We start from the raw sequence: 21,555 nt of genomic DNA on the forward strand, positions 1-21,555 counted from the left end.
TTCAGGGTAAGAAAACATTTATTTTTTAAAATAAACACTTAAAATTAATTCACATGGATTATTCTATAAATTGGTATAGTCTATTTACTAGTTGTCTATATTGTTTATCGTTCTTCCCAGGAGCCCAGAGGGGGACACGCTCTTCCTCTCTTGGCTAGCTGGTGACACAGATTTGGTGAACCGACTATATTTCCGAGGAACACGCTGAGAAGGTAGAATTCCTTGTTTTTGTCAGGTGATCGCTTGTATTGGCTGCAACAAACAAGGAATATATATTGTTAAAATTCTTGTTATCCTCATCTGCACTCATGGGTGTATAGGTTACACTGCATCAAATGTAACATTATCTTAATCATATATCTCTTGAATGAACGGTCATCAGTTAAGCGTTTCAGCTACCGATCTAGGGTAATTTTAAATTACTAAGCAATTAACTGTGAAGGCAATGTAAAATCATTAATTTTAAAAATCTATTTAAATAAAAATGCTAATTTTCGTTGCTCAAAACCTTAAATGTCCTTTATTAGTTAAGTTATTTACCGATTGGTTTGAAATTTTAACACAAACATGATTATAATAATAATAAATATGGCCAATTTATGAAGCTCTCTTTTGTGATAAATCTTCTCAATGGCGCTCTATAGTTTACACTAATAATTATGAAAACCCAGGCGTTTTACTTTTAAAATGGGAATCGGGTTGTAGCAGAGTTAGGACCAAACCCATAAAATAACTCAAAGTTTGCGAAATTAACTACTGGACCACATCCCGATTAAAAAACAAAGTTCATAAATTATATGCAACCTGAGTATTATATTAATAACAATTTGGGTAAAATTTCATTAATTGATTCGGCAGTCATTTTGTGGTAAAATCTATTTAATTTTTAATATAAGTTTTACATAGTAAATACCACTACATCTAGTGTTTGAAAATGATGCGGAATACATCGAAACAGGTGTCACAGTAGATTTTAAGAAATAGTGTTATTTAGTAAGTAAAATTTAAATAAAAAATTAGATTAAGCTCTTGGAAACTCGAAATCAAAAGTAAATGTATTAGATTGAACGGTGTTTATAAAATTTCTTGTGGAGACTGCGATGGAAAAATATGTTGGTTAAACCACAAAAAATGTAATTATTAGAATCAGAGAACACCGCCGTGGGCTTACTGGTAATTATTTTTTAGAATTCGCGGATAACGTAATAAAAATCAACCACTCATCCAACTGACATACACTTAGATTATTAAACTCAGTTACAAACAACGGTCAAGTCATGAACAATTTAGAAAATGCAGAAATTCGTAAAAATATATTTTTTTTATTAAACGTTTATTAATATCATGCCTTTCCAAAATACGTCACCATTATTGTCTACGTTTCCTATTACAAAAAGTCCCTTCCTTAACCTCCCCCCTCTATTTATTACTCTGAGAACCTCTCTAAAAACCTGGATATTTTTTTGCTCGTTAGTTTTACTAATCACTAGTCGATGAAAACAATTGTATTGTAGTTTTCGAAACTAGTCGAGTACAATGAAATAAAACTCAATTAATGGTATTATACAAATTATTTTTTGACATTTCATCAAAGATGAAGAAAAATATGGAAGTCTGGGCATTTACGGGGTTGACGACCGTCAAAGGCTGGTTTAAATGATCACTTTACACACGTGTAACATTCACAATTCTACCCATTATTGACTACCACACTACTCAAATTCTTAGAAGTTCTATATATATGAACCAATTCAGAAACATTCTTCTTGAATCACTAGAATTTTACTAGAGACATCTATTGGTGATATGAAAAGAAGCTTTTTATTGAGCAGAAACTTTTATATCAGTAAACTTTTATTCAGTCTCTTTTATGGAGAGGCACAGCGAATCGAAATATAAAGTTCTCCATATGTATAAATGATTCAAATGTAATATATTATAAATAAAAATGTAAATATATTTAATAAATAAATAAAAAAATAAAAATTGGATATACTCAAAATTTTGTATTATACAAATGTTCAATTAAAAACAAATTAAAATCTAGTTAAATCCCTAATTCATTAGTGCATCAAAAAGTATTATTGTATGAGTATTTCTCTAGTAACCATTGCATTTGTAAAGAGTTATATGGAGTAAGTAAAAGTGTAGTATTTTAAAAAGTAAATCGTTAACTTTCAGTAAACTGGTTATTTCGATGATATAATAATGCTACGGAAACGTGTTCCTGCTATTTTGTATTTCAGTAGTGAAACGACGTTGAAACTTGTTTTTAATGGTAACTCTGTGTAAAACACACTTTCGTGCAATGCTGATTTGAAAACGGTATAAACCTGGTTTAAAGAAAAATAAATCTATGTATAGAAGGTCCACTTCTTATGTGATTAATTCGTTTCAAAGATTTTCGTGGAAACTTGAAAAATCATGTAAGTCAAAAAAAAGAAATTTTCGACATATCGCTCACTCCTTTCAAGAACGTCATAAATCAAAAATCGTCATTTTTCAGTGCATGTTTAAGGAATGCCCAGAAAATGTACTATATCCCAGCAAAAGCGGCATATTTTTAACTCAATATTCTGCTCACTCCTTTCAACAACGTCATACATCAAAAAACTTGATTTTTCAGGAGATCGTTTTAAAAGTTTAAGAATATTATGAAATGTATTAAAAATAAATATCAAGCCACTTATTGAAGTTTTTACTGTGCAACAAATGTTTTTAGGAAAAATCTGAAGGTTTTTTCTCCATTTAAAAAATATTTAATGTATTTTTAAAAAATAATTAAACAATAGCTTTGCTCCAAAATGCAAAACAACACTCTCTGTCCTGTAGCGGGTAAATATTAAGTTAAAAATATGCCGCTTTTGCTGGGATAAACCACATTTTCTGGGCTAACTGAAAAAATTCACATGTTTGCTATCTTAGGGGTTAAGTTAGCTAGGCACTCGACTGTAAAACTGGCATCGTGGGCTCGATTTCCGCCAATTGCAAAATAAATTTATGAATGATTTATTTTCAATAGGTGATTTCAACTGGATTTTTTTAATGTGTTATTCATATTAACCTTCCCTATCCTTACTATCCTACCTGCAGACAAGCATTTTAAATAGACGCTTTGAGGGTTTTATTCCTTAAAAAATGTATAAAAAACGTTACTTGATGTAACTATTCTCAATTCTTATTCAAAAGAAGAAAATAATACACATTTTTTCTTGCGGTTATATGATTGTTGCTGAAAATTGGATTTCTCGAAGTATCTACGTTTAATCAAAATTTATATTGTGTATAAAATTTTAATTTAAAAGAAAATTATCGTATAAATTGAGAAAATTTATATATTTTGTGGTTTTATTTTGCATTTCAAGTTTCAGAGTCAATCACGCTCAAGTTCATAAAACTTTCACGGTGTAAAAGGCATGGGAGATCGAATGAAAAATCCGAATTTAATAACTACTTATTTAAAAGAAGTCGTTACGTATTCGATCATTTAAAAGTAATAACGCCAATCAGTACAAAAATTAGGTTACGTATTTCGAATTTCTAGCTTCTGATGTATTTGATAATATGACATCAAAAAACTTACGTTGAAAAGAAAATTATTCAATTAACTGGTGCAGTTGGTGAAATAGTGGGGTGATGTGACTGAATTTAGAAATTCCAAAAAAATATTTTCGCTGCAGGGTTTCATACTGATTGCAGTCGAGTAATTTTATTGTTCGGTAGACCCGTGTATACATCATTACAATAATCCATTCTTGATATCACCTTTACCAATTGACGGGCAGCATCAAGTGGCAGGTTCTCGCGAATGCTTTTTTTTTTTAGATGATTAAAAATAACGTATACCGTTCCAATCGGATAATCGAAAAAGGAACAGTTACCCAACAGTCCCATCTCTATAATGATTCGATGCCAGATCGATAGCTGTCAATATAATTTTATTTTTTCCCGATGATTACCTTAATTCATTGCAATTTACGTTGAATAAGTAAAAGGTGATGTAATATTTTTTATGCACAATATATTAACTGAGAACATTTTTTAACGTTACATGATAAATATTATTATTTATGTTTGTTGTTTCCTACTTCCGGTATTTTTTTACGCTATACAGATTACCATGCTTTTTTATTATTTTTAAACATGAAAACAATGTATCAATCACCCCAACAAACAAGTAACAACAAGTAACCCATATAAGATATATATTTCATCAATTGATTCGGCAGTCACTTTGTGATAATATTTATCCATTTGAATTAAAGTTTTACAATTAAAGATATATGTTGTTAAAATTAATTAATAGAACATATCTGTTGTAAGGAAGAAGCGATAATAAGAACGTATTTTTTTATAACATTATTCACTATATTTGTACATACAGGTAAAATAACATATGTAGGCAAAAGCGTGCTTTCTATATAGGCAGAAAAGCAGTGCTCACCCCGAATTACTCACGTTCTATATAGAAATACGACCAGTGCCTACTATGCCTTATTACGTATTGCCTACCTTATCTTACTACTAAAATCTACTGTCTGCCCTGATTTAAAAATCTGTGAACTGTGTAGGTACAAATAATAATAAAGATATTAAGAACTCTCTGTTAGTACAAAATACGTAACACTTCAAAGGCTTTTTTTTTACATTAAAAAAAATATATGTCTTTTTTCTGTTTTATCACATGTTGATGGGAACATGTCTAGTCCTCAAAACTTATCTCAAACGTCGTATTTTATAAATGTTTTATTTTATTACTTAATTAATACTAGCACCACTAGCACCACTAGTATGATGATGTCGGAAACGATTAAACCCGTTCGCTGGTCGAATAAAATGAAAGTGAAAAAAATAGTTTTATTATTACAAAAATGTTACAGAAGATATTGACTAATACATATGTAGTGAGCTGTAACGGTTAAAGCTATGAGGTATACTATACAAGTATAAATTTTATAGCAAATTTTATGTTTATTATTTTATTATAACTGTTTTCTCTATTTCAAAAGTACCTAGATGATTATTTGAAGCTGTAAAAGAGTACCCATCGGATTATTTGAATTCTCGTTTTTGTGTATTAATAATGTAATTATATGAATATTATGTACCAATCTCTTTGTTTGGGTCTTAACTACATGTACACAATTGTCAAATTTCGTCGCCAGCGGTTCGCAGGCGTAAAAACACCCGTCCTTAGTGTACGTTAATATTTCAATTCTCGATGGACACGATTAAGACACTATACATTACACGATAGTTATGTTTAATATGATAATAAAAAATGGGTTCTGTGTGTAATTATATTAATTGGTAACTACTATTCGCCATTTTTTAAAAAGTAAATGGAAGAAGAACGCTGAGAAGAGTCCGCCTCCGTGGTGTAAAAGTTAGCGTTTTTAGGTACAGTGCTGGAGGTCCCGGGTTCGATTCCCGGGGGGGGGGAGAGGAGGTAAAAATAAAAAGTAGTGATTTTACACTGTGATATTTATTTAATATTATGGACTCGTCCCTGAAGGGCAGGAGTTATCACTTTGCCTTCATGTAAGTAACAATCAAAATAACATAGCGTCAATATGATGCAGTGCCCTATGCACCAATAAGTGCGGATAAGAGTTAGGAGAACAAAATGCGGCAATTGTGATTCCAAATTATAATACCAATAATTTCTTAACTCTGTATACCTTAGTACAGTTTCCCAGTCTATTTTTCCAGATCTTCTTTGTTCCTTGGTCTTCTGCGCATAATGAGCGCAAATCCTTTCATAGACGCACACGTTCTCTCCCATTTCTGCTATCAGCTTCTTCTCCGCTTCTACAACGTCCAGCTGGTCAGGGTCGTCATATGCTCCCGCTATCGCCGCCCTACGTACTCGCCGCTTGTATGTGTCTGAAATCAGTTTTGTAGGAATGTCATTATTTTATTTTATTTGGGATTTTTACAGCCACTAAAAATCAATATACAACAACAATTAACAAATCTACAGCCAATTATGAAGGTTACAGGATTTAATTATAAGGATGTAAAATGAAATGACATGTTTTGTGGCAAGACGACGTTATCACTCACAAAATAGAAATAAAAACAGGCAAAAAAACAAGACAATATCGAAGAAGTCATATGTTGATTAGATAAAAGAGATGGAAAATTTTTACAGAGAAACTTATTGTTCAAAATTTTAAAGCACTGTTATGTGAAACAAATGTAAAGCACAAACAAATACACGTAATGAATTTATATTTTAAAATATTTAAAAATGAAATGTATTAAGTATAAACAGTCAGTTATATGATTCTGCCTTGAATCCGGAATTTCTGCATCGACCTCACTTTATAAAACTAACCAACCATTACGCCGCTTCCCCGCAGGGGTAGGCAGAGAGAATAGAGCGCCACACCACTCTGTCCTTGCGAACATTCTTCGCCTGTTCCACGTTCATGCATCTCCTCATACATATCCGCCGATTGTTACGACTCCTAACCTGACCACTTTTAAGTATTTGGCATACCTGGTCGTGCCATGTTTTTCTCGGTCTTCCTCTGCTTCTTTTCCCGCTAAAATTCGCCTCATAAATTTGTTTTACCGTTCTTTCCTCACTCATTCGTTCTACATGTCCAAACCATCTCAACGCACCTTTCTTAATTTTATCGATAATGCTTATCTCAGCTTTGCATTCCTTCCTTATTTCACTATTCGTACATCTATCATACATCGTTTTGTCGCACATTCTTCTGAGAGATCGCATTTCGACTGCATTCAGTCTACTTTCATCCTTCTTTTGCCAACTCCATGTTTCACTTCCATACATTAGAGTTGGAACCAGGACTCCGTTGTGCACTGCCTCACTTTATATTATATTATAAGTACGTACCAAGTTATGCACGAGTTTATATGTCGATGTTGGTGTTCTACAATTACACACCTGCACTAACAAACTTGCATGATAAAATATTTTGTTCTACGTGACACTTTTTATATTTTTATTATATAATAGTTAAAAGAAAATCTGTAATGAGGCACTTTTTTGTTTTATTATTTTCTGATATAACAAAAAACAATGATTTTAATAGTGAAAACAATATCAAAAACTTACCTAATCATTTATTGTTCACTTTGTGTAATACCACTTTTAAAAATATTAAGTGAACGAGGAAAGTGTTACTTTATATTAAACTTAATAAACTTTATAAATTACATAATTTAAATTAAAAAGTCACTTCGTTAATACTATACAATTTTTTTAAAACCACCATGATGTTTAAAAATAAAAAGGAATCCATCGTAACACCTGTCAAAATAATTTTTAAGAAAAAGTGGTATTTACAGAGTGAACTTGCAAATAAAATATAAAAATATTAGCACAAATTGACTGTCAAATTAATTTAATGAAGCAAAAAAACATAAATTTAGATTTTATTCTTCAATGAGAAACTTTTAATTTTCAAATAAATTTATGGTCGTTCATGTTTTGAAGGACAAAGATTCAGGCCAGCGATAAATTTTTGTAATACGAGTGTTTGAAAAAAAATACAAACGAATAACTCGTTTTTGGTTAGTACTATGTCAAGGTTAAACATCCGTTATGTCCGCTGTGGACAATGCTAAATGCGAATGTTAATCATAAATACATCAAATTTCATTGTTTGCACTCGTACCTTCACTAATTAAATAGTTTTCACACGACGGAGAGTGCAGTACTAGCGCCAGTTATTTGCAGTGCATCGTTTATAGCGGGAATTACATTTTATTATTTTTTATATCTCAACATAGATAAAGAAGAATATGGAAGTCTGGGAATTTACGGAGTTTACAACCGCCAAAGGCTAGTTTAAGTGATCAATTCAGTTCACATACGTGTAACATTCACCAATTCTACCCATGATTGACAACCACACTACTACATTTTTTTTAAAATTACCTAACGTCCAAGTGATTCTGAAATCTAGTTACGGCTTATGCAACACCGCTTATCGTGACTCTACTCAGGCTTCAACTTTTTTAAGTTTCATAGCCTATGCCTACTCGTGAATGGATTTACTCTTATGAGTGAAAATTTTAGGCAAAAACACTCGCCCCACACTACTACAATTCTTAGAAGTTCTATATACATGATTCAATTTCGAAACATTGAACAAGAATCACTTAAATTTTCACAAGAGACATCTATTAGTGAGATGAAGAAGCTTTTTTGAGCAGTTAGAATCCTCGGATTATAATCACATACATGAGAAACGCCAGAAAGTATGTATCATAAATAAAAATTATTGAAAAGGAATTATATTGTTAAAAAAAAAGTATATTGCAACTGGTTGCGTTATTTTAACCTTATCATAAAAACTACTTAATCATATAAAAGGTATAATAAATTTTAAAAGTGTCTCAACTTGATATGAAACATGTATCGTTCATCCCTTTTTATGAAAGAAGATGGAAGTCTGAGCATCCCATGGCAAAAGACCATTGCATAAATACAGGTTTTAAGAATGAATGCAATACGGATATGGAATAATGGGCAGAATGGTGAACGTTACACTAGTGTATAAAGTGATCGTTTAAGTCGCCATTTAAGCAGGTCGCAAACCCTGGATTGCTCTGACTTCCATCTTCTTTCATAAAAAAAGGAAGAACGATACATGTTTCATTTCAAGAAACATCTTTAATTGACATCTCATCCGTAGGGTCAATAATCCAATGTCCCATAAAATAAATAAAATAAATGTTGATATTTTTGACTTGTATACAATTTACAACATTTTCAATAGTACCTTCGACGTTTTACAGATATTACGAAATATTTCAGAGTAATCTGTAAAACTCAAATGCAATGCATAAATTTCCTTAAATATTACGTATGGCACATGTTTATTTTTATAAGATTGCAGTTTAAGTATCTGAAATATTTAAATGATAAAATGCAATAAAAAATTATTTTTTGAAATTCTACGTAGGTATGACAAATAATAAACGATGTAATATCAACCCCTCATAGTGCAAAAAAAATATATGCATTCATAAACATGAAAAATACCTGATTTAGGTATTAAACGTATTAAACTAATGTTTCTACTTTAATGCACTTATCGCTCACTCCTTTCAACGTCACATATAAAAATCGTCAATTTTCAGTTGTGTATGTTTTCGGAATGCCCAGATATTTACCCGCTACAGGGCAGAAAGTGTTGTTTTTGCTTTTTGAAGAAAAGGTATTGTTTGATAGTTTTTTTAAATATACCTACTAAATATTTTTCAAATGGAGAAAAAACATTCAGATTTTACCTAAAAAGATCTGTTGCACTGTAAAAAGTTCAGTAAGTGGCTTGATATTTATTTTTAATACATTGTATCATATTTTGAAACTTTAAAAACGTTCTCCTGAAAAATCAAGTGTTTTGATTTATGACTTTCTTTAAATGAGTGAGTGATGTGATTTATATAATTCCGTTAAAATGACTTTAATAGCGTTAAAGTAGAAATACTATTTTAATTCACTTTTTATTTTTTTAAAAATATTTATGAGTTGAATGGGGTTGGTAATAGAAGCATGAAGACCGAGGAAAACTTGGAATGGTCAAGTGTCTCAAATACTTGAATGTAGTCAGGTCAGGAGTCGGAATAATCGGCGGGTATGTATGAGGAGATGTATGTTCGCGAGGATTGTTTGTAAGGACAGATTGGCGTGGAGATATATTCTCTCTGCCTACCCTTGCGGATAAATGGAGTGACAGTTTACAGAATCGTTGAGGAAGTGTTGAGTAAGGATTAGGTTTTCGACAAAATTCGTGAAAATAATACTCCACCATCCTACGTCCACAGTACCTTCTGCATTATTGAGTAGGTACATATATGAAATGGCTAATGTAGTATGTACGTATGTATGTCTGTATATATATATATATAAATATATATATATATATATATATATATATATATAATATATATATATATATATATATATATATATATATATATATATATTTATATATATTATATATATATATATATATATATATATATATATATATATATATATATATATATATATATATATATATATATATATATATATATATATATATATATATATATATATATATATATATATATATATATATATATATAAGTATAAGCATAATTCTTTGATATTTTCCCCAGCCGAGTAATCTCTGCTAACACAACAAACCTCAGACGTCTGCATCTTTGCTAGAAAGTAGCATTGGTTTCTACTTGATCAAAATGCATAAGAAACTAATCGAAAGTCTGATATATATTATAGTATATATGTGAGAAATTCACATAATTACTATATTGAGTGACTCTTTACTAGAATGCCATAATGTGGTGTAAAAACCATTGAATATTAATAAATTGAAATGCTCATTTTTAATCGACTGATTTTCTTGTAAATGCATGTAAACAGTACAATGATTAGTTTCCATACCAAAATTTTGTCCAAGGATCCTAATGGAATGTGCACATGGAATGGAATTATTGATAATTGAATAAAATGTATTCCAAGGTGTTTTATTTTGAATAATCAATTAAAATACTTTAGAGTAGGTATTTGTATAAAACATCGTTAACATTGAGTATTTTGATGTAAACTATTTATTGCCCACTTCTGTTTATTATGTCATACATACAAACATGTATATTGAATATTGAAAATCTTCTGAAAACGAAATCATCTTCAAGCAATGAATGCAGAATAAAAAAGTAAATTTGCCCCCAAAAACATTTCATTGCTTGTATGAGATTTAAGAAAATTTAAAACATGTATTTGTATATGGTATCAAATATATTGTTTCATAAAATGCAATATAATTTGTAGAATAAGTTCTTTGAGCCTGACATTTAAACTCTTTTTCAAATGTGTTACAAAATGTTATGTTACAAAATCCAGTGACATTTTATAGAAAAATATTCTTGATAAATATCATACTCATATAGTGTCGTTTCGTATCTTTAGGAATTTCTTGTAAATATTTATAAGCTTAAATACTTTCATACTTAATTTGAAAATATATACAATACAATAACTTTATTTTCAAGTACAATAAATCGTTGTAATTATTTATTTTTTAAACAAATATGAAATTAAGAAAAGAATATTTCCTCTTTTGAAAGCAGTCAGAAATATACGGTAGAATAAATAAAAAAATCATAAAATTTTTTGCTAAAAATATCATATTAATCACCATAAGGATAAAAAAACAGTAAAATAATTTTTAAGCCTAAAAAGTGCTAAATAATGGTAATGATAAAAATAGGTCAGAAGAAAAAAAAATATACACATAAAATAAAAATGGAATATCAAAAGCTTTACTTATTAATTAGCAATAAAAAATATATTAAATAGTTAAAATAAACGCAAGACAGGTGTCCTGTTTCTGACATAACGACAATGGTTACCTCAGCTGCTTTTTCTTGCACTTCGCATCAAAACATTATTTGTACATACGAGTATATGTATTTGTTTAATTTTTTATCGTACTTAAGTAACACTTACTCGGGTTAAGCGAATATGCCAATTTTTTCACAAAATTTGACAATCTGACAGCCAGAATGATAACCGGAAACCCGACAATTTGCACAGGAAGTGCAAAGGAGTCATCCTGGGCGACTGCAGTTTGTGGCACTTCCAAAACCAGGAACACCATTATCATCTGGAGTCCGATCACAGAAAACACAGCCACGCTTGACACTTTCATTTTGAAAAAACGAAAATTGGAATTCACTCAATGCACAATTTATATTTTATTCGACGCTTTTTTAAGATTTTTAATCATAAAAAGACAAAAAACATTCATAAAACTGTTATAAATTTTTATCGGTTACAAGTTTACACTTCTTTTCATTTATTTTCAAAAATTCTCGTTTCTGTTTTTTGACAATTTTTTAAATAATAAAAAATGTAGTTTTAATACCGCAATTTTTCTTTAATACCAGGCGAACAGAACCTTACGAAGTATTCATACGCAGAGCTAATGCAAGAGTATCTGATCCAAGATTCATACAAATTACTGAACGCAAGCACCGGCGTCAAAGCTGTACTCCTTGGAGTGAGTTACTCAATAAACGCATACAATATTTGCCACTTCCTCATAAAGTTTCAACTAAAACAACGGTTGTAAAAATCCATGTAATGAATATACTGAGCTTTTTACTCGGAGCCTATTTCCTGCCGGTACAATATGTTGCATTGGCTGGTAGGTGAAAGTAAAAACTTTACGTGCCAATGTTTTCGTCGGCTCACCATAGGTTTCCAATGACGTAGAAGTAAATACACAAGTTTTTTTGTAAGGCTAACTTTTAAAGCCAACATATTATTTGTATAGATAAGTTATGTGATATTTCTGTGAATACGGGAATTTTACCACTTTGAATAACCTGAAAAACCATCAGCGTAATATTTTAAGAAAAGCTGTCTTTTAGTATGCAGATATTATTTATATTAATTAACTAACTAGCTAACTATCGCGCCGCTTTTCAGCAGGGGTAGGCAGTGACAATAGAAAGCCAACTAATTTGGCTTACACATAATGCTTCACTTTTATAAATTATGGTTTGGATCCAGAACAACTTTTGTTCCAAGTATTATAAATATACTTGTAAACAACTTCGTTATTTTTTAATTTTTTTAACGATGTTATTTTTGGAACAGTTAGAGTACTTCGTATACTTGGGTAGTATGTTTTCTAGGGATGGAAAGAATAATGAAGATATAGAAAGGAAAGAGAATGCTGGGAACAGAGTGAATGGTGCACTGAAATCAGTTACGGCAAATAAAATCCTATCAGAGAGAGCTAAACTAGCAGTACACAGAGTCCTGGTTCCAACCCTTATGTATGATAGATGTTCAATGGTGTAATAAGGAAAAAGTGCAAGTCTGAGACAAGCATTATAAATAAAATTAAGAAAGGTGCGTTGAGATGGTTTGGACATGTGGAACGTATGAGTACGGAAATAATGGTAAAAAAAATTATGAGGCGAATGTAGTTGGGAAAGAAGCAGAGGAAGACCGAGGAAAACTTGGCACGATCAGGTATGTCAAATACTTGAATGCGGCCGAGTCAGGAGTCGCAATAATCGGCGGGATGTATGAAGAGATGCATGAATGTGGAAGAGGCGAAGAATGTTTGCAAAGACAGAGTAGAATGGCGTTCTATTCTCTCTGCCAACCCAGTGGTTAAGCGGCGTCATTGTAAGTTAGTAAGTTAGTTATGCTATTTTTTAACGTTATTTTTATTGATATGATTGTTTTTTACCGTACGCCACTGAGCGAGTTGGTCTTTATTTTGACATACCGATTCCAAAGAGTTTCCCAACTTAATGGTCAACTAATGCAGAAGGTCGAACCAGTTGATCCGGACAACACGTATCATAATGGGAAATATATTTCATAATATCCGATTTTATACACACCACAACAACACACGCCTCTACCATACACTTATGTGTAAACGAATGTATGGCTGAGGAATCGAAATGCACAATGCACGTAAAAAGACGTAGTTCTATTCTTCTAACCTTTATGCACACCCAATAGTGCATAGGGCATCAAAATCTTATATCTTCCAGAGTAATACACTTATTGGTAGGAAATTTTGACATCGTTGCATTTAAATACGTGTTTTTATATAGATGCAGCAGTCAAAAACATGTTTTTTTAAACACACATTAGTCACAATGGCTGCGCCATCTGTTGAAAGTAACAGTAACACGCGCAATACTAAACATTGCTCATGGTCTCAGAGTGCTTCTTGACAGCCGCTATCACTTAAAATTTTAAAGGTTTCATTCGCATTGTTGTTTCGTCGATTTCAAATATTTTTATTGATTAACAAACATAATGGAATGTGTTTTTTTTATTTATCATTTCCATCAGATTCAAAAACATGTACTTGTTGTTTTGCTAATTTGAGTCTCAAGGGAGAGATCAGAATCTAAGAACACGCCCAGCAGTTTGACAACCGGTGTAATGGTACTCTTTGGATTGAGTGGTGTCGTGTTATCAATCAAATTCTGTCGTTTAGGTGTGGCTATCCAGAGATGTTCCGTTTTGGACGGGTTTAACGTCAATCTGTTTTCAGCCATCCATTCTCCTATTCTCTAAATGCACTTTTAATAGAGTCAACAAGTTTATATTTTTCTCCATTTGAAAAATATTTAGTTTATAAGAAAAATAATTAAACAAAACCTTTTCCTCAAAATACAAAAGCAACACTCTGCCCTGTAGCGGGTAAATATTCAGTCAAAAATATGCCACTTTTGCTGGGATATAGTACATTTTCTGGGCATTCCAAAAACATGCACAACTGAAAATTGACGATTTTTGATTTATGACGTTCTTGAAAGAAGTGAGCGATATGTGTCCTAATTAATAATATTGATCGTACATTTTTTTCAAAATGTTTATTACCATACCAATATTTTTTTTGCTGGTTCATTGTATGTTTCCTACTCACTTCTTTAATGTTTTCTTAGTAATTTTTTCTTTCTTCACAATTACCATGATTTTACTTTCTGATTACCTCCGCATTCAAATTATTTATAATATGTACTTACAAAAAATCAATTACTATGAAATTCATTGTTATAAAAAATTATAATGTCTGTATGCGGCCCTTGGGAAAATTTTAAGTCATCGATGCGGCCCGGGATGCTATTTGGGTTGGCCAGGCCTGGCCTAGGTGGTGTTGCCTAAAACAGAAGGACCTATAACCTGAGATAAAGGAGAGCTGACCCCAACAGACTACAAAGTTGGGATGGAGCCAGGAAGAGAGAATCGAGTCCGATACATAAAAACCATACTTGAAAACCACTTCACTGTGGAGCCAGACAAAAAAGAAGAAGAATCTTTTGTTATGATTTTTACGTAATACATAAATAACAATATCCATCGAATCGTGCCTATAAAATGTACGTCGTTGCACTAACACTAAGATATTCGTTCCGCGTCGGTTCTAGACTATGTAATACTCAAGCCTCGATGTTATATATGTTACATACACACTTATGTTAGTTCTAGTGACACAATACTTACGTTATGTATGTGTAATGACGTAACATAAGCACATATCCTCACTTTCTTTTGAATATTGTATTAGTAGTGCCTAATTAGAATTCTACGGATGTTTGTTTGCCTTGAATATTATAATGCTTTGAAGCGACGAGTGTGGAAAAACTTCTCAGTACTTTTTTTGTAATGCAAGTTAAATGGGAATATTACTACATATTTGCATATGTACATAAATAAGACAAGCCTACATATGGGGGATTTAAATCTTAACTAAGATAACTATGTACGGAAATTGAAGAAAAAAAATCTGGGTTAGTCCGCATAGGAATTATTTATATTGACATCTCAAGCAAAAATAGTTGTAAAAGAATATGGAAGATTGTGTTTTTACAGAATATATTTCATAATTCCTAATGAAAGCTAAAATCATGTCAATGCCAACACATTTCATGAAGGTCTCAGATAAATAAAAAGCTTACTTAACTTAATCAAAGACCGAGCTGAAAACTCACATGAACACGTCTAATGATGTATACAATATCCGAAATTTCAGTAGTGTGATTTTAGAATACGTAGAATGGTGAATGTTATACATCGCTCACTCCTTTTAACAACGTTAAATATTTAAAAAAAACTTCATGTTTCAAGAGATCGTTAACGTTTTGAAAGTTTAAAAATATAATAAAATGTATTAAAAATAAATATCAAGCAATTTATTGAACTTTTTACTATGTAACAGATCTTTTTAAGTAAAACCTAAATTTTTTTCTCCTGATTTCTGAAAAATATTAAGTATTTAAAAAAAAAAATATTTAACAATACCTTTTCTTCAAAATGCAAAAACAACACTTTCTGCCCTGTAGCGGGTAAATATTAAGTTAAAAATATACCGCTTTTGCTAAGATTTAGTACATTTTCTGGGCATTCCGAAAACATGCCCCACTGAAAATTGACGATTTTTCATATATGACGTTGTTGAAAGGAGTGAGCGACATGTATAAAGTGATCACTTAAATTAAAGTATTTAAATATAACTATGCGAAAACTGTCAACCTAATTATTATTTAAATTAAGATGTTTTGGTGCATAATATTTTGAGTCAATAAGTATGAATAAAATTATGACAAAATAACAGTAAAAAAATATAAAGCTAATACTTATTTTGAATTGAATGAGGAACGGACGAGTGTTTAAAAACTGTCATTAAATACCTAGTTTTTTTTATGCGTGTATGACGTTTTTATATAAACAGCTTCAATTTTTGAAGCTGTCATCAATGCTTGTGAAATGGATACGAATATACTGGGTGATCACAATTTTTTTGTATTTGATTCGGATTCTACTGAATAGATAAAAAAAAACATTTATTACATTAAGGTTTCAACTTTTAATGTTAAATCATCATTTTATATGGCTGGATTTGATCATATGTAAAATATTAAATTAAATACATAGTATGTTTGTATATACTTTTTAAATAAAATAAATCGTGATACTTTTTTGTACCATGAGAAACGAAAAAAATACAACGTTTACATATATGTTTAATTTAGTCGCCAACGAGGTTAAAAAATATTTTGTGATAAAGGGGTTATTCATATTCTTCAAGCCCTCATCCGTATTCAATAGTGCACAGGACACTGCATCGGATATAAAAAGTGTCATCTCTGATCGTTAAATATATTAATGCAATGAAAAACTTTATGTATGTTATAAACAAATTATTATTAATAATAAAAATAAAATAAAAATGGATATGTTGTGATCACCCGGTAACAATATATTGATACATTAAAATATAATGTAACTATTTATCTAACAGATGAATACAGAGAAAGTTTTATCGATGAGATTCCCGTTCTAATTCGCAATGCAATTTAAATCAATTGACTTAAATTTGAAGAAATGTTCTGATATTACTATTTTTAACAATTAATTTAAAAAAATATATGAAAAGAGTTTTTTTTTGTTTTCTTCCATTTTTTATATTTCTTTTCATTTAAAAAAATTCTCACTAGGAAAAAGGATTTCCTTAATGTAATATATACATATGTACATATATCATGAGTGATTGACATTTTCAGCGAGTGAAACGATCTATTTTCGTCCAGTATTGGTCAGGAATCGAAAAACCTAAAAATAATAACAGTATTTTGTATTAATCATAAAAACTAACAGTCAATTTGACTTTTCTCACAGGAAAAAAAGTATAAAGAAAATACAGAAATAAAATTTAAATTCTTAAAATATTTATTTATTACCTTTGAAAATTTACAATTATAGTAATTGACTTGAATAATTATGATTTTATATGTAGAGTTATTTTTTTTAATGGAATTTTCAATAAAAGGCCATATTTTTAACAGAAATACTAAATAAAAGTAATGGTCGGTTGGTTCGTTCAGGAATAAATGCATCGAAAACTTTATGTAACATATCATCATACTAATTAAATAATTTTACATTATTATGTACAAATATGTATTTAGTTGAAAAAACATCTGTTGATTAAACATGAAACTCTTTGGTTTTATCTAGTAATTACCTTTATATATATATCTATAAATTGCAGACAACCTTCTTGAACTCTTTTGACTAATTTACGAAACTATATTTCATTGTCTTTAATGTTACAAACAAGAAAACTTGTGAGATTCAACAAGCAGGTGTCGCTCTTTCTTACAGAGCCTTAACAATTTTCAGGCTCACAGATGGCGCTAAATATATTTGCGATTAAAAAAATGTTTCATGAAAATTGTTAACATTTTGCAATTTTATTTATTGATTTGGCGTTTAAATTGTAGAACTTCATTTTGATCCATGTATTAATTTTTAAATCAAACACAGATTTTTTTGTCTACACAGTTATATTTACCAACAAAAAAAACCTAAAAAATAATATTGTGACAATTGTTTCGCCTAGTTATGGCATTTTTAAACGAATGTGAAGATTAAATGGACTGACGATCCTTGTATGGCTATACAATTCTTAAGTACCTAGAATTGTATAGCCATATAAGGATTGTCAGTCCATTTAATCTTAATATTTGTTTGAATTGTCACAATATAATTTTTTATGTGTTTTTTCATGAAATACAACTTAGTAGACTAAAAAAATGTGTTTGATTAAAAAAAAAAAATTAACTTAAAAATATTATTAGTATTGTGTACTATATTTACATATGATGTTAGGACAATTTTGTTAAACACATGAACTTAAACATAAACACGATTAACATAAATAAATAACTTTTAAATAAATTACGAGCTAAGAATATTCGGACATTATTTAACCGTTTACGTGCTGAGAGTCGAATTTTCGACTTCTAATTCTACTTCAAAACTGCGGAGGGTCGAATTTTCGACTCTGGCAACAGTGCGTTTTTAGCGGTCTACTTTAGAGGTTGTGCGATTATTGCAATTAATTTTTTAAATCAACAAAATCAACAAAACACAACAAATCTACATTTTTTTTTTAATTGTTAAAATTTACTTCCCTTACAATGTCTTTTTCTTTATGAAAATTACCAGGGAGTTAGTAAGCTAAGGCGTGTATTATGTGTAGTAATAAGGAGGGAAAGGGAAAATCATAAACAAGTTTCATTTGCACTCGCTATAAAAAGGGAATGTAAAGTGTATGTGTGGGGAAATATATTTGCGGATCATTTAGTTTCATTGTATATCTTTATGTATTTTTTCATAAAAATGACATGTCTTCTAAAAATATCAGAATGAAATACAATATTCCGATAAAAATTTAAATAACATTTCATTTTTAATTCTTGTTCAAAATAAATAACGTCATTAATGTCTTTTAATATAAAATCGTTATCCATTTTATTTCACTATATGTACATTAATAAATGCACCTATTTCAACCCTAAAGTGTTGCATTACACGTGTTTTCAAGTACTTAAAAATAATGACTTCTTTCCATTATCATTTAGATAGTGAGATTATTATCACAAGATTATTTTAAAATCAAATCATGTCGGCAAATGTACCAATTTGCAATAACCGATTATTTAAAAATGAAATTTATACGAAAGAAGGAAATCGTTGCTTGGTTTTATTTATAAATGACTAATTATTGTATATTGTATATTTTTCTCTCGGTACAATGTACAATAGAAAAATAATAATTATACTAACAACCAAATTACAGTAAAAGAAAAATGTCGATATTTATCTATTATGTATGCAGGACAAACTGTGATACGATATGAAGCATGTTTTTATCTTTTTTATAACCTGTATAGTATGTTTTCATTTTAACTTAAAAGGGTGATTTGTCCACAAGCTATCAATATAAAAAGCATTTTAATATTTTAATGAAGTCAGATCAGTGATATACCAAAATGGGTGATTTACGAAAATAATATTGATATGAAATAATTATGGATAAACACATTTTCCTTTTTCATTATGTCCGTGATCGTGATTGAGACAATAATTTAAATTGTAATTGCCTTTATGAAATTTCCTGAAAAAAATTTGTATCACATCACATGCAACATATTAGGCATAGTTGTAGAAGAAGAACCCCATTTATGAGGTTAAATATTTATATATATATATATATATATATGTATATATATATATATATATATATATATATATATATATATATATATATATATATATATATATATAGGTTAAATATTTTTATATATATATATATATGTATATATATATATATATATATATATATATATATATATATATATATATATATATATATATATATATATATATATTTATATAAATATATTTTTTCTTAATACAAACCCTTGGTAAAGCTTCGTTTTTTTTCATAAGGCATCTTATTTATTGTAAATAATATTTCATATTTATTAATGCGTCATTTTTTAAATAAATATACTCGTTTGTCCACAATTTGTTCAGTTGCTTGCTGTTTCATCGTCATATAAACCTGCCCGTAATCATACGAATAATTTCTCTTAAGTTTTTTTTACCAATATTTATTGTAACGCTTATTCAAGTCATCTTTAACTATATATTCTATTTTCTGAGGTTTTATAAATAAAGCAATTCTATTTTTCCACTAGCCTTGAAAGAAGTCAAATAAACGTAGATGCCTTGGCTATAATGAACCATTAATTATTTCAAGACGATGCTTGGAGATCAATCACATTAAGGAACAAAACTATTATTACGCTACGAGAATAGTATAAACTACAAATAATTGGTGTACTTTAACACACATCACACGATTGTACTATGGATGCCCCAAGGATTATTGAAGATTTATTGTAATTTTTACTTATTAAGTATTCAGAATAAATACTTAGGTATTTATTTATTTAAATGTTAGTTATCATGTATACTGATAATAAAATTGTCAACCGGGGAAGTCTAGATCTAGAAGGACCTTTTTAATTGGGTGGACGACAGTCGCAATAACACCTATATAAAAATAATCAAAATCAGCTTACATCCCAAGATTTTAGTAATGTATTACTGTATGTAAAGTATTATATCCTTCATCGTATAGTATTGTGTAAGGAAAGGTTGTCTAGTAGTTAAAGCTTAGGTTCGGAAACATCAAGTTATCATGTATGTTAACACTATTTTGCCATATATCATATCACATTTGGATTTAAATATCGAAAAAAAAATCTTATACTTACAGACTAATATTAAATTTCTTCTATAGACTGGCTGTTTAAGTCTAAGACTAATATTTTTTGACATCACAACATAGATGAAAAAGAATATGAGATAAGTCTTGGTAATTACAAGGATTATGACCTGTCATAGGCTAGTTAAGTGATCACTTTATATACGTGCAACGTTTACCGTTCTACCCATGATAACCAAACTACCAATTTTTTTGGGGACTCCTACATATGTATATCATTAATCTAAGTGAAAATGAGATCTTGAGAACATATGGCAATCCTAAGATGGAGTATTTTGAAGAATATTATGCACAAGGAAGTTATATGGCATGTTATTATATGAATTCGTATTTTATTGTATGTTTTATACAGGAACGCGAAAATGAAGTCATAAATTAAATATGGGTAATATACGAGTCCATATGTTATTGTAGAATAGAAAGTTAGAGAAATATTTAATTATATTATTCCGGTAGTAAAATTTATATTACATTGACGAGCAATAAAATTACCTTTCAATTGTGAAAATGGGTTCATTTTATTATTTCAATTGTATATTATTATCTAGTAACTTGTATAAACCGTTTGCATGCACAAAACCTGGCATTATTGCGTTCGAACAAGTTCGGTTTTTAAGCAATATTAACCTTTGAAATAAAAAATATTCGCAAACGAGTGAAGACTTAAAATAACCTTGCAGTACAAAACCATTTTGGATTCATGAATCTGGTTTTGAATAGCGTATGTACTTCTATACGGAAAATACGGAATGTATTTTGAAATTCGAAAACCAAAACGAAAATCCTTAATATTTTTTTAAAAAGCAACGTGGTATCTAAGCTAAAGATGTAAAGGTGGTTTAAAACGTTTTCTATCTTGGGGTTTTTAACAAAAACA

At 29.6% G+C, this 21,555-nt stretch overlaps 1 protein-coding gene across 1 annotated transcript; it reads right to left on the reverse strand.

The window, feature by feature from the left end:
* LOC148308186 (uncharacterized) lies at window positions 1-11,995 on the reverse strand. Its single transcript, XM_088262151.1, has 3 exons — window positions 11,504-11,995; window positions 5,682-5,886; window positions 1-252 (listed from the first exon to the last, which is right to left on the reverse strand). Exons 1-3 carry the CDS (start codon window positions 11,703-11,705, stop codon window positions 105-107), a joined length of 555 nt encoding a protein of 184 aa, XP_088118277.1. The 5' UTR covers window positions 11,706-11,995; the 3' UTR covers window positions 1-104.
* Window positions 11,996-21,555: the final 9,560 nt, after the last annotated feature.

The sequence above is a fragment of the Brachycentrus maculatus genome, unplaced genomic scaffold (assembly GCF_059751285.1).
Source record: "Brachycentrus maculatus isolate JH-2025_06_01 unplaced genomic scaffold, ASM5975128v1 h1tg000173l, whole genome shotgun sequence".
Classification (NCBI taxonomy): Eukaryota; Metazoa; Arthropoda; class Insecta; order Trichoptera; family Brachycentridae; genus Brachycentrus; species Brachycentrus maculatus.